General features: G+C 38.1%; 1 protein-coding gene across 1 annotated transcript; it reads left to right on the top strand.

The window, feature by feature from the left end:
• Positions 1 to 4,759: 4,759 nt before the first annotated feature.
• On the top strand, positions 4,760 to 14,711 carry ABCE1 (ATP binding cassette subfamily E member 1). The gene is made up of 17 exons (XM_026042592.1): positions 4,760 to 4,926; positions 5,299 to 5,384; positions 5,859 to 5,956; positions 6,343 to 6,460; positions 7,807 to 7,944; positions 8,086 to 8,155; positions 9,146 to 9,242; positions 10,221 to 10,310; positions 10,838 to 10,959; positions 11,643 to 11,864; positions 12,296 to 12,355; positions 12,442 to 12,500; positions 12,667 to 12,777; positions 12,871 to 13,013; positions 13,108 to 13,230; positions 13,928 to 14,039; positions 14,286 to 14,711. Exons 1-17 carry the CDS (start codon positions 4,824 to 4,826, stop codon positions 14,331 to 14,333), a joined length of 1,800 nt encoding a protein of 599 aa, XP_025898377.1. The 5' UTR covers positions 4,760 to 4,823; the 3' UTR covers positions 14,334 to 14,711.

The raw sequence follows: 14,711 nt of genomic DNA, 5'->3' as shown, positions 1-14,711 counted from the left end.
AGCGGAAAGACGAAGCCCTGCCAGCACCACACAGGCCTGTCCGGCGGCGACACCTCCAACAGCGCTTGCGCAGCCACGTTTAAAACCAACGGCCGCTCCCGGGCTGCCGCTGACCGTTTAACAGCCACTCAGCCACGCATGCGCAGAGCGCGGCGCGAGCCACGTTTAAAAGGGCTGGMAGGGGGCGGGGCGCGGCGCGCGCGCAGGTGCTCGTGTGCAGTAGACACGTAGCGCGGTGGTAGCGTGAAGGAAGACGAGCAGCCGCCCCGCGAGCGGCGGCCCCGCGCCGGTCTCCGCTGACGGAGCACACGGGCGCCGAGCCGCGAGAACGCAGTGGTAGCCACCGCCGGTGGCGACCAATGCACCACGCGCACATGGCGGCCCCGCCCCCGTGGCTGCGTCACTCGGATGTGACGTCACCAGCCGCCGCGCTCCCGCCCGGCGGTGCCGCTCTCGCTCTATCTCCGCCTCAACGTGCGCGCGTCTCTATGGTGCGCCGCCCTTCCCGCCGCTCTCTATGGTGCGCCGCGCGGCCCCGCCCTGCGGGGGCGGCGGCCATCTTGGCCGGGCGGCGGGAGCACGTTGCGCGCCGGCCCGTGCAGGAGGCGACGCGGGTCCCCGCTCCGGCCCGGCCCGGCAGCGCCCCCTCCCCGCCCCTCCCCGTTCCCTCCCGGTAAGCGGCCTCCCGAGAGAGCGGCGGCGGCCCCGCGTGGGGAGGCGGGAGGCCGGGGGGGCGGCGGGCCCGGCCTGCGGCTTCCTGAGCGCGCAGCGGGGCCGCCGGCGGAAACGGCTGGCGCGGAAGGGGCTTCTCGAAGAGCCCGCAGGCCCCTGGTGCCCTCCCGGGGCGGGAGCCCCTGTCCTGGCCCCGCGGGAATCGCCCCGCGCGGGAGTTGATGGCGCGGAGCCGCGCGCCTTMCCCTAGCAGCGGTCTTGTCGGGGGGCCGCCTCTTCGCTGTGCAGCAGCCCCGTGGAGACGGTGACGGGCCGGGCGGGGGGCATCGCTCTGCGTCCGAGCTGGGCCCYGAGGTGGCTCGCAGGTGTGGGGAGCCCTGCGTGTGCGGAGCAGGCTGGCGAGGCCCGGCCGCGCCCGGGGGAAAACCCGCTAAAAATGAGGAATGTCTCTGCTAGAGGTTTTTTTTTTAAAAAAAAAAAAGTAACAGCAACAATGAAAAGGCCTTGTTTTGCAGTGTTTTGAGAAAATAAAGAATTAAAATCCGTGGTGAAGCACATTTCACAAGGTAATAGGCAAGGCTGTCTTTTAACAAAATGCCTAAAAATACAGAAAAGGATTTTCTCTAGAGCTTTGATAGCACTTCTTTGAATGCACTTACTGCTTCATGTGTAAATTTCTGTGATGATTTTCAGGTTCAAATTTAAGCTTCTATATTGTCTTTTTTTAAATTGCTGTCTGTAAGAAGTGATYCTTAAATAGCAATATTCACATGGTAGGTGGTGTTGCTAGTTTATAAGCCTATTGTTGTGCGTTTCACTTAATGTTAAAGGAAAATAATGCTGTTCAACACCAGTTAAACATACCATGTCCGCATGCTTCACCATATGGTTTCACTGTTAACATTGGTTTTCTTTTATGTTAATGTTGTGTCATATAAGCGAAATATTGAGATAAATACAGTAATGTTAGAGAGATTTGGTACTGATTTAAACTTCTCTTTGTACAACCTTATGTTTGTACAACATTATCTTTGTCTCCAAATGTCAATGCTCTAGTAGATTAGTCCTAATTCTTAGTAGGCCCTGTTTGTGCATTTGACATTTGCAATTATTTTTGCTCTGGCCTTTGTAAAAATCCTATATAATAATAAGACTTTTTTTTATCACATCTTTCATTTAAGTTTTCATTGCATGTTTATTCTGTAGCTTTCTTGTATTTGTGGTGGTATAACTGGTTATAGTTCTTTTAAAGATGGATTGAGAGGTGATTCTGAAGGCTGATGATTTTCAGAGAAAAGTGAAAATGCTATTTGTCCTCACTCTTTTCTTCCACTATGAATCATCTAAACCTGATGCAATTTTTTGGAATTTTTCCTTTTTTTTTYCTTTTTCTTTTCCCTCTCTCCAGATAACTAAAGTGTGGCTCATTTCTGAGGACACCTCTTCCATCTCCCCTCTCCTTTATAACTTTTAATTCATTGCCTGGTCTCTGGTTATTCTTCATTCTTCCTTGTCATTACTAATGTTTGCATGTTGTTCTGAATCAGCACTATTATGGCTTGTCTTCATGTCATAGTTGTGTTGATTCAGCAAATTGCATAGTGTTTGTGACTAACTCTTCATGTGTGGGGAAAAAAGAAAAGAAGAAATAAATATGACTGCTCCCTGATGCAAGAACTTTGCATTTCTTCCGCAAATTGCAGGTAACTGCTGACTCTTGTGGCAGTCTAGTTACATGCTTTATTTTGGTAGCAGTTGTTCTTCCTCACATTCTCTTACCTCTGTCACCACTTCATCGTCCTGGAGAGATTTCTTGCTATCTTTCTAGCAGAATTCATTAAATTAGCATATGACTTCATAGTTAGTAAGAAAATAAAATTACTGCTTTTTTTTTTTTTTTTTTCTTTTTCCTTCGTGGTATGGAACATAGAAATTTGGAACTGTGTTTAAACACTTTGAATACCAGTTCCTCCTGCCTTCAAACTGCTGACTCTAGCTAACAATTACTGGCGTGCTTTATTGTAGTATATACATATTGTATGTGTTGCTGACCTATATTCAGTGCTTTGAGAGTGCTGCTGTCTGCACGGTGAGACGAAACAGTCCTATTCACTATGTTAAATGCCACTGAAAAAACTGAATATAAATATGTAACTTCAGTTCAGCCTGATTTTGGATAATGACTTTTTTAATTTGCTTGAAGATGTAGAATCTCCCCCCCACCCCCGGATTTTTYCTTTTGAGGAAAGGGCTGTATTTCTTGTGGACAGTTATTATCCTAGATGTTAGCATAGTCCTGAAATAATTTCAGAAGCCATAGAAGACGCAAAATATTATTTTGATGAATAAAATATTATATGTATATATACAGTATATAATGAAAATAATTAAACTGACACTTTCATCATGTAGGTGATATCAAGGATGCATGAGTGAATATACTAGTTCACTCATTCTATATCCTTTTTTTTTCCCCTCCTCTATAAAGTACTCTAAAAATGCTTAGCATGCTTAACATCTGTGACTTGTGGACCCTTCAAAAATCATTGCTATAGATAAGCATTTTCCCATAGAGATAAATTTTTCCATATAGAATGTAAAAATTTCTAAGCTGTAGTATTATTTACTAAGAAAGGTCTGATTCAGCAACAGTTAATAGTTTAAACCTTCATCTGCTTTTCCCACCAAGACTGATTAGAAAGCTCGATGAAGTAGGTAGAAAAGCTTATTTGATTTAGGCTATGCTTGACTTTGCCTTTTAGCAACCCAACCACCTTTCCAGCCTTCCAACACGCTGGAAGGTGAGGTGGCTGAGGACTGAGTTTATGCCCTGATCTGCTAGCTATTTTGCTTGGGAACCGATCCACAGCACAAGTTTGGGAGGTTGGGCAGGGAAGGTGGCTCCTAAAATGTTTTAAGTCTGTCTACTGGAGCTTCCTCCTGTGAATCCTAGAGATGAGTCTTGATGCTAACAAGGAGCTGCRATGACTAGCAGGAAAAGCCCTGCCCAGCACACAGGCTGGTTTGTGTACTGTCTGGCTGCTCCACTCACAAGCTTTCYTGGAGTTTTCCCCACATTAGGCACTCTTCGGAGAACTAAAATAGAAATACATTGTCCAGTGGAAACATTTCTTTTTTTGAATAAAGACCTAGCACAGATTGGAGTATTTCAAGACTTCTTGACTTGTTATGCCCTTGAATTGGTGGTATTTATTGCATTGAATTAAAATTATTTCAACTTGGCATCCTCAGCTGCCATCAGATGGCTGCCATTATTTTCTTTAGTAGTGTTTAGCTGAAAGTAGAGATGGTTTGTGCAGGGTAGTAGTCTGTCTTTAGATAGTTAAAAAAAAAAAAAAAATCTGGTTGTCACCTGTCCCAAACATAAAGTTTGTGAACTTCTGATTAGCCTCATAATTCAATTATTTTCTGTATTCAGGATCAGGAAAAAAATGAAGGTGTTTTCCTGAGAGGTGAATTGCTTTTATGAAGGTAAAATAATTGCTATTATTTTCAGTACTCTATGGGAATACATTTAAGATCAAAAAAAAAAAAAAAAAAGTACTAGTACACTTTAAAAGGAAAATCAATTTTATCTGTCAAGACTTAAAAGTCTTTGTTGTACTCCCCTCCCCTGCTACAGACTTCAGAAACTAATGGCTAAGGAAGGCAACGGGCAGTTGTGTAGAGGAATGCAAGTTGGTCTTAATTTCAGTTTTTCTTTGTAATTTTAGTAATTCAAGTGCTACCTCTTCTAAAAATAGTCTGTTTAGAAAGCATATTGTTTATTTTTATTGGAAGTTATTATAGTCACTGATACTGCATTAGGAAATGCAGAATTTAAGCATGGTTGTTCAAATACAAATGAAGCTTTTGTCTCTCAGATGTCTTCATGGCATGTCTGTTGTTCCCATTTACTGGGTTATTTTTCTGTATGCTGGTACAAATATTCATTTTGAAGACTGGTTTGGATCATACGTGTCTGAACTGTGATAGTAGTAACTTCAGATGAGGATGGCCTTCTCTGTGCTGCCAGTAATCACAGTGTTCTCTTTCTGCTTTTTGTTTGTTTGTTTTCTTTTTAAAGACCTGGAAGTCTCCAATTCCTCCTGCTTGTAATCTGAGTGGTCTATGTGTTTAAGCTGTACATTATGGCAGACAAACTAACAAGAATTGCTATTGTTAACCATGACAAGTGTAAGCCAAAGAAATGTCGTCAAGAATGCAAAAAGAGTTGTCCTGTGGTTCGAATGGGTAAGAGAAGTAATTTTAAAAACCATTTAAATAATTGGAGAAATTTTAAGTAATATCCTGTTCCTATTAGAAGGAGCTAGCAGAGTGATTTTTATTTGGGGTGGGTTTTTTTTTTTTGGGGGGGTGGCGGGGGAGGAAGGAAGGGTGTTTTCTTTTTAGTAATGTTATAAGTCTTTGCTTTCTGAAGCTTTTATAAGTTGAGTATCACTGCAAGCAAAAATTATTTATAAAAATAATGTCAGGTCTTTAGATGATCTGAGGCTTCGTAAGAGTTACTTAATGTGCAATTATCTGTGGAATTCAACAGTACCATTAAAAAATCTGGTTAATCATAAACTTTCTGGAGTTAATTTTACCCTTTTTTTTCATTAGGGAAACTTTGCATAGAAGTCACATCACAGAGCAAAATAGCTTGGATCTCAGAAACACTTTGTATTGGTTGTGGTATTTGCATCAAGGTAAAAGCTGGGCTGGTTTATTTAAAATGATAAAACTTCATTATGCTGTTCTCTTTACTAAGGCATGCTACAACTGCATAAAACTGTTTTGTTTCACTAAGCAATCGGGTCTTTTTAACAGTTACTGTTTGCTTAAAGCAAAGCACTGAATCATATTACTGAGCTGTCAGATTGGGAAGGGCATTTGCTTTTGTGGCAAAGAAAAGCATTGGAAAAACTATTGTACTGGAGCAATAGTACATATGTTGTGTTCCTTATTTGTATCATAGACTGACTAGAGAAATTACTAATTTTAATTTGGAAAACGTGATGCAGAACTGTTTTGGAAAAAGTAGACTATATAAATAAAGTGAAACTTATTTATGATGAATTTTCTTTTAAAATATTTTATTCATATATTCTCTGCTAAACATAGCACATATGATAATTTGTTAAAAATTGTGTGCACCAATAGTATGTAATCCTTTATTACAGAAATGCCCTTTTGGAGCCCTGTCGATTGTTAATTTACCAAGCAACCTGGAGAAAGAAACAACACATAGATACTGTGCTAATGCCTTCAAACTTCACAGGTATCTCTTTTTCCAAATTAATRTAGAAGACACATAAATTCCATTTTTTTGATTATTTGAATTAGAAACCCACATCACACAGTTTTTGGTTACCATCTCAGTTTATGAATGGTGATTATTCTGTTTCTGTAATTAAAAAGCATTATAGTGTATTGAAATTTTAGAGGTCATTTCACAGAAATATTGTTGAACGGATGATTCTTAAATCTTATTTCCAATCTTCTAGCTTTTAGGAATATTGATTCGATTCAAAGACTGTATTGGCAGATTAATAAAATAAGATGAAACATCAGCACGTTTGAAAGCAGGTTGTAACATTTACATTTCCATCAAATGTTGATGTCTAATTAAATTAATATTACACAAATTATCGATGTTATGTACAGGTTGCCTATCCCTCGTCCAGGTGAAGTACTGGGATTGGTCGGAACCAATGGTATTGGAAAATCAACTGCCTTGAAAATTCTAGCGGGAAAACAGAAGCCAAATCTTGGAAAATATGATGTACGTACTGTCAGTAAAATAGTCAGCATTGTAGGTAGCTCTAGTTTTCTTAATATTTTCCAATATGATTTCACTCTAGAATTTTCAAAACTGTGAAAGTGATGGAATTTGCAAGGATGCTGGCACTTTACCTGTTAACTGTCAGTGGTCTGCTCAGTCCAGGAATAGTAGGAAAAAGGTGTTCATTAAAAGACTTTTTAAAAAACTTAGTATGTCATTCAAGCAAGAAAAGGTTTACAAAGAAAATCATTATTATAACACACAGAAGATGAGTATCAGAAGTGTATTTTTCTCTTTTAAATCATTAGTCTATTAGTCTTTTTTTAATTTTATTTTTCCAAAAAGAACAATTGCAGGAACAATTCCTGCAAAACAATTGCAGGAAAAAACTCTCAAAGTTTTTTCATATTTTCTTTACCTTGAAGAATGATATTTTAATAACTTATTTTGTGCCTGCCATTTAAAGCTGCAGAAAAAATAATATTCATTTACTTTTCCATTATTATTAAAGTGTGGTTTACATTATTTTGTGGACTTCTTGTTTCAGGTGGTAGTATTGCAGAAATAGCAAAACTTTTGACTCTTTGAATGTACTTAATTGAATTACCGTGCTTCCAAAATCAGACTTTCGTGTGAAGAACCAAATCATTATGACCACAGAAATACGTGGTATGAAATCAGTCTTCCGTGTTGCTTCTGCTCTAAAACTTGGGAAGCATTTCCTCTCTGTGTGGTTTGGAAATACAGCTGTGCCACTCTTGCTTCTGTGCTGTTTTACCATCAAACTAATTTAGCACTATACGACATCAAGTGCTGCATAAAATGACACTATAGAAGTTGTGTTTTTCCCTGGATGATTGCTCCTTGCTCTGAACGATTCTTTTTTTTTTTTTTTTTCTTTTTTAAGCAGAGAGGCCATTTTTTATCAATTAGTTGAATTAGTAGAGCTGGAAAGCTAATGTTGTGCAAATTCCAGTTTGTAAATAAATTCAGTTTCACTAATCTATACCGATTTATTCTTTTGTGGCATAGTTTGACTCTTTGAGTTCCTTCACTTCATCCCAAGGAAGCAGTTTGGCTGTCTGTGTGCAAATATATGACGTTCTTTTTCTTGAAATAACTAGTAACAATGCAGCTGAAAAAGAGTCTGAGCTTCTGCTCTCATTTTTCTTTTTTTTTTTTTTTTTTTTAAGGAAATTATTGCAGAGGAAACTATTGTGAACTAGGTACAAAGCTTTTATCCAGACTTTTTTGACCTTGCAGGCATAATGTATTTGATGTGTTGTTTGCAATTTTAAAATTAAAGAATATTGTAGAAATAAATGTAGGCTCTAATTTTGCCATAGGATCCACCTGACTGGCAAGAAATTTTGACTTATTTTCGAGGATCTGAATTACAAAACTATTTCACCAAGATTCTGGAAGATGACCTGAAAGCCATAATTAAACCTCAGTATGTGGACCAGATACCTAAAGCTGCAAAGGTGAGAAAAAAACTTTGGCAAACAGAAATTTGGAAGCTTCTCCTGTAGTACTTGTCAGTATGTAAAGATTTTATTTAGTAGTATAAGCTGGTGTGAAAAGTAAACTATCTAAAAATATTCTGTTTTCTGTTTATCATTCAGGGAACAGTGGGGTCGATTTTGGATAGAAAGGATGAAACAAAGACACAAACTGTGGTTTGTCAGCAGCTCGGTAGGTAGCTTTGTAAAAACCAACTCGAAAGGATTTGAGGAATTCATAATTACTGGAAAAAAATAAATATTGTCATTAATATAATGGTGGGTTTAATTTAAACTGAATTTAAAAAAAAAGTTAAAATATTTTGGTGTAAAGCCTAAAACTTACTGTAGGCATGTCTGAACCCATGCCCAAAATAGGTTATAGYGAAGTCAATTGATACAATCTACTTAATAGGAATAGAAATGAGTGCAGCCATAATTACACTGCAGGAAATGCTTATTTTTAAATCTAGAAAAAAATGCAGTTAGAGTCTGCTCTTGCTCACTTGCAGTTCTGGCAAAATCTTAGCATCTTCCATTGTGTAAAGAAAATATCTTGAGTATGAAAAGCCTGTTTTTTTCAAATGGCTTAAAATTATATCTTAGAAGAAAATCTGTATAGCTCAGTCCCATTGCATTTTTAAAGTGTTTTGAGACTTTGAGGGGCTAATAGATTCCAGTGCTAATGTAGATGCTGCTAAACTAAAAACAGGTTTTGCTTTGGTAAGGGAAGGGTTGTGTCCTTCTATCCAGAGTGTGGTYTGCAAACCCCACTCAGCTTCTTGACAAAATTGTCATTTTTTGATATTTGCTACTCATGAAGTTGGCAAGAAAATACTGGCTCTACCTGGTTGCTAAGATATTTGGGCTTAATTTTCTTAGTTTTCTATTCTTAGTTTTTCTGAAAATAAGAAATATTCTTTTCACGTGGTTTAAGAGTAAGCTTTTTAAAACTTGTATAGTTTCCTTTTAGGTCCAGAAGTGTTCACAAAATATATGCTGGAAAAACAAATAGGAGTGTAACTCTCCTRTGTGTTAGGAAAGGGCAATACAAATGAATCAGTTAATGTTATTGATAAAAGCCAAAGGAACTCATGTTTCYGTAGATAGTAAACAGTGAATTAGTGAACTGCTTTATCTGTTGGATAGAACAAAAATCTAATATTATTGTTATTATTTACAGATTTAACCCATCTGAAAGAAAGAAAYGTTGAGGACCTTTCAGGAGGAGAACTTCAGAGATTTGCTTGTGCAGTTGTGTGCATTCAGAAGGCTGATATGTAGGTTTTACTTCTATTACACCCTGCCTTTAATAGTTTTTCTGAGCTTTTTTTTCCCTCTTTTGATAAGAGGACCTGTTTGAAACAATACTTTTTGTTTGAAATGGATTTGTTTTTGATGTTTTCTGTTTTGACAGCTCAGCAGTGGGGATCTAGGTTTCTTCCATATATAGTCTTTTTTTCCCTCATACTGTCATAGAAAAGAATCATAGAATCCTTAAGGTTGGAAGGGACCTTGAGAGATCATCTAGTTCGCTGCACACACARGGTCATCTAGAGCATTTGTCTGGAAATGGCCAAGTTCGGAGGCCTGTGCTAAGTTATAGGATCACAGCTTCATAACCTTTCCCTAATCCCACCAGATCTTGTTTGACGGTGTGCTTCTCTTTCCTCTCTGAATAAGTAAAGGACAGAAAGGAGAGCCTTCCCTGCCTTTGGGAATTTGTAATGTCCTGGTCGTCTTAGCTTGTTTCCTGACACCTGGTCTTGAGTGCAAGAAAGCAAGATCAAAAGACTGATATTTTTCTGATTTTTTTTTTTTTTTTTTTTTTTTTTTTTTGGGGGGGGGGGGGGGGTGTCCTTATTCTAGCATCTTAAAATTTGTATTTTTGCACTTTTCAGTTCATGATAAATTTAAGCTGAATCAGAACTGAGTGCATGGGATTTCCTAACTGATTGCTGACTTCTCTAGCATTTGATAACTTTGTTAGAATTTTTAGCAAGGTAATACTTAACTTGGGCTCTTTAACAATTTCCTGTTATACCTACCAGAAATTCAAGGCAGGTGTCAGTAAGTAGTTCTGTCTTGCGTGTGTGCTCTCTCTCCCTCTCTCTGTCTCTCTCTCTMTATATATAAATGTTTATACAATTTTATTTCTGTGTACTTGGTGTTTGAAAGGTTAGTGTTTAAGGTCCTTTAGTTTGGCGTATGTTGAGCTTGTGCCTTCAGTGAAACGTTTTCCTTTCTTTTGGGCCTAGCTTCATGTTTGATGAACCTTCTAGCTACCTAGATGTCAAGCAGCGCTTGAAGGCTGCCATAACTATTCGATCCCTAATAAACCCTGACAGGTAAGTTATATAGATCTTTTTTGCTAGTATGTAATAATAGATGATGGTGATAGAGCAAAATACCTAGTTCTGTCTCCTGAAAGTGCTWTCTTCTTCCTGTGGTACAATAATAGATATTTAAAATACACAGACAATATTCTCTTGACCTGCAGTTTGGAAACTAGTGCCTAATTTAGCAATGGGGAAAACTTTGTAGTTRATATGAAATACAGGTGTTTATTTTTCACTAATAGTGTTGTTCTATCTGTTTCTCAGTTATTTTCTTAAAATATATCAAGCATTTTTTACTGTAGCCAGTCAAGCTCCTTACACTTAGTGTACATACAGAAACAGTTTAAATTGAGATGGACTTTTAACTGTCTTTACAAATGCTTCCTTATTGTACAGTTAACAAGCTTTTGTGTCAGAAATGAGCCCTGTTCTTACTTAATATAAAGAATGCATATTAAAATGCTTTAAAGTATGCAAGACTACAGTAAGAAAAAAATGTAATGAACTGTAAGAATATCTTTGTGTCTGTTTTTCAGGTACATTATTGTTGTAGAACACGATCTAAGTGTGTTGGATTATCTGTCTGACTTTATCTGCTGCCTGTACGGTGTGCCAAGTGCTTATGGTGTTGTTACCATGCCTTTCAGTGTAAGAGAAGGTAAGTGTTGCAACTGTTGCTTTTAACCCTGCAAAAAAACATTTCCTATGGAAGGCAAGGGGGAAGAGTGCTAAAATAGGGGGTTTTGTTATGTGAACATGTATTTTTCCTGCCATGTTACATTTGAGTAGTAAGTTGAAAAACTGTTTAATTTGTGCAGAATTTGTTTTCCATGATTCTGAATGTGTAACTGGGTCCTAAAGCCGTAGCTAAAATGCTGTTAGTGTAATACTTCAAGTGCAATTTGGATATTTGCAAATATTTTGTAGGAAACCCTAGGAATAGTAAAGAAGGGGCAGGAGGTTATTGCATAGCACTTATGTAGTATTCAGCTGAATTGATGACACTTAGAGATTATTGAGTTTTAGACACTGTTGAGACTTAGTAATAAATGACTTTTTTGTAAGACAGAAGCAGTTCCAACAGCAGTAGTTCCTTTAAATTCTACACACTGTACTGATTACAGGCTTTCAGCATAAGCTTCTACAGCTTATTTGTAAGATYGTTGTTCACTTAAATTGGTTTCCATGTTTTGAAATAAGAGGTTTTGTTGCCTGTTTTCACRTGCTATTTAAAACCCAGGTCTCCTTATCTGATGATAAATCTATCATGCTTTTTGTTTATGTAGCTGTTTAAAAAATAATAATAATTTTAAAAGATTTTGTTTTTTCCCTTCCTCTAAGGCATAAACATATTCTTAGATGGCTACGTTCCAACAGAAAATCTAAGGTTTCGAGATGCATCTTTGGTTTTTAAAGTGGCTGAGACAGCTAATGAAGAAGAGGTTAAGAAGATGTGCATGTACAAATATCCAGGAATGAAAAAAAAGATGGGAGAATTTGAACTGTCCATAGTGGCTGGAGAGTTCACTGATTCTGAAATCATGGTGATGTTGGGGGAAAATGGTAGGTGGAATTCCTGTTGTAAACTGCTGCTAAAGTCCCTTTTCAGTCTGCGAGCCAGGCCTCTGAATTAGTGGGTTTAAATGAAGCTCAGCTGCTTGTTCTCTAGGGAAGATATGAATGCCTTAAACTCATTCTCTAATTTGTAAGAGCTTGAATTTACTGAATGTTAATGATATCCTGGTAATTTTGTTACCCCATCTTAAGAACAGAGCTTAGCTATATGATCATCAAACTGGTGAGCCAGCAGCAAGTCTAAATTGTTGTGTATTTAAATGTCTCTTCCACTTGCTCTTGCTTTTTCAAGTGCTGTTTGCTTGAAGTGGATATAAGAGCTGTCAAAGGAATCTAAATTATAAGGATTTTTTCTGTTTTGCCCATGACTTGAGTGTCAGAGATCTGAGTCTAAAATAACATAACTTACATTTTTGTAGGAACTGGCAAAACTACATTTATCCGAATGCTTGCAGGAAGACTTACACCTGATGAAGGAGGTAGTGTTTAATATTTCAGTTTGAAATGTGTTTTGATGATATTGGAAAGGTTCTTGTCTTCATAAGAAATTTTATTTTTTTTATAGGTGAAGTCCCAGTTTTGAATGTCAGCTACAAGCCACAGAAGATCAGTCCTAAATCTACAGTATGTTTAAACCTTATTTATTAGCCTTATTAAGTTTTGTATGAGCAACAAAAAGCATGTTCTTAATACGCAGGTAGAATTTCTTTATGCTGTGAACAAAAAACTGTCTTCTTTCTTCTTGTGGCACGTTATATAAAACTCAGTGGTAGTATTTTTCTTTAACTAGGGAAGCGTACGTCAGCTGCTGCATGAAAAGATCAGAGATGCCTATACACACCCCCAGTTTGTAACTGATGTAATGAAACCTCTTCAGATAGAAAACATCATTGACCAAGAGGTATTAATTGCCTAAGATAACATCTTACCTTTTGCTCATTAGTTTCACGCCTGTCCCCCAATTAAATACAGATTACAATTGATCCTTCCCTAGGTTCAGACGCTGTCCGGGGGGGAGCTGCAGCGCGTCGCGCTGGCGCTCTGTCTTGGAAAGCCGGCAGACGTTTACCTCATCGATGAACCTTCGGCCTACTTGGACTCCGAACAGCGTCTGATGGCCGCGAGAGTCATTAAGCGGTAATTCACACACGAGGGGAAAACTACCTGAAATCTTCAGTAGTTTTACAGTGAACTTAAGCTCAGCGTTCTCTCCATATTGTTTCTGTTTCAGATTCATTCTACATGCTAAGAAAACAGCTTTTGTGGTAGAACATGACTTTATCATGGCCACTTATCTTGCTGATCGTGTGATTGTTTTTGATGGTATTCCTTCCAAGAACACACTTGCCAACAGGTAAGAACTTGCTTGCATTGGTAAACAAGATATGTAAGGACAACACGGAAATTGTTTATCTAAGCTTAAGCTGCAATTAAACAGAATTAAAAGTGACCTGAGAAAAGTGCTAAATTAAATGTAGATAGCCTGTGATCTTTACACTGTAAAAGCTTTCACTTCTGACTTCTGTTCCTGTAAATTCCAAGCAAATTAGAGACTTTTTGAAGAGCAGCTTAACAGAAACCAAATTCTCAAATGAATGTACTACCAACTACTTATATTTTCTAGATGCGATAAACACATCAGTTTTTGGTATGTGCTAGGTGGTTTGTGTTCTTAATCATTATCACTCAAGTGTTTCAGTATATTGTTATTTTTGTTACAGCTCACTAAGGATGCAACTCAGATTTGTAAAATAACTAATTGTGTGGCAGTGCACGCAAGTGTTTTGTATGTATAGAGAATGGTGAAGAGACATGCTGAAGCCTTGCTCAGATAGTGCTGAAAGATGATGGATAGAAGCAGATTGGGCTTCCTGTGTGAGATGTTATGGGACTGAATACATTTGTGCTACAGACCTGAATGAGCTCTGGCTGGAGATAAAAGCTGCCTGCCTAGCTATGTACATGTTCCTGTAGTTAGAAGTATAAAACTGTTGAAAATTCAGCAGGGAAATTCATGTACCCCTTCTGAAGTCATCTTCTCTCTTTAACAGTCCTCAGACCCTTTTGGCTGGAATGAATAAGTTTTTATCTCAACTTGAAATCACTTTTAGAAGAGACCCCAACAATTACAGACCAAGAATAAACAAGCTCAATTCAATCAAGGTAAGAAAACTTACAGTGCTAAAACAGTGACTGTTGAATATAAACACTGGTTTGAAAGTAAGGAACAAAATGAAAACTGAGCTGGTGGTCCTGCTGTGCTCAAGAAAAAATATGGGATAAAGAGCAGTAAAAATAAGGAAGGTAGAATGGAATTGAGATAAGTGCCTTTTATTTCAGCTTTCTGTGTTTAGTGTGCCAAAGACTATTTTAAGTAACACTGCCTTTTTTTTTTCCCCTCTTCCCAAGGATGTGGAACAAAAGAAGAGTGGAAACTACTTTTTCCTGGACGACTAAATACTGAATCTGAACGTCTCTGTAACTGGCTATTACAAATGCAAATTGAAGTCTGAACAGTCGTGGGTTAAAAGACTTGATCAGGTTTTAGGACACTTCAGCTTTTGGAGCTTAAACTCTCTTGCTGTGTGTAACACTGCAGGCCCCTAGCAGTGTTAATTCTATTCTGAGAAACTGCCATTTTTTAAATATGGTAACAGCCATATTCTCATTGTAATAATTCAAAATTGACAACCCTCAAATTGTGCAAAAGTTTCTCCAGATTTTTTGATTCAATACATTGTACTCATGCACCAAGTCATGACTGGAGTTAATAATTAAAACAAAAAACTTTGAAGCTGTTTCTTGTGTAAGATGAAGACTTGCACAGACTAACAA

This window comes from Nothoprocta perdicaria, unplaced genomic scaffold, assembly GCF_003342845.1.
Source record: "Nothoprocta perdicaria isolate Ctin4 unplaced genomic scaffold, notPer1 scaffold_31, whole genome shotgun sequence".
Taxonomy (NCBI): Eukaryota; Metazoa; Chordata; class Aves; order Tinamiformes; family Tinamidae; genus Nothoprocta; species Nothoprocta perdicaria.
Note: the sequence above shows the minus strand (reverse complement) of the source record. Positions and strands in the feature narration are given on the sequence as shown.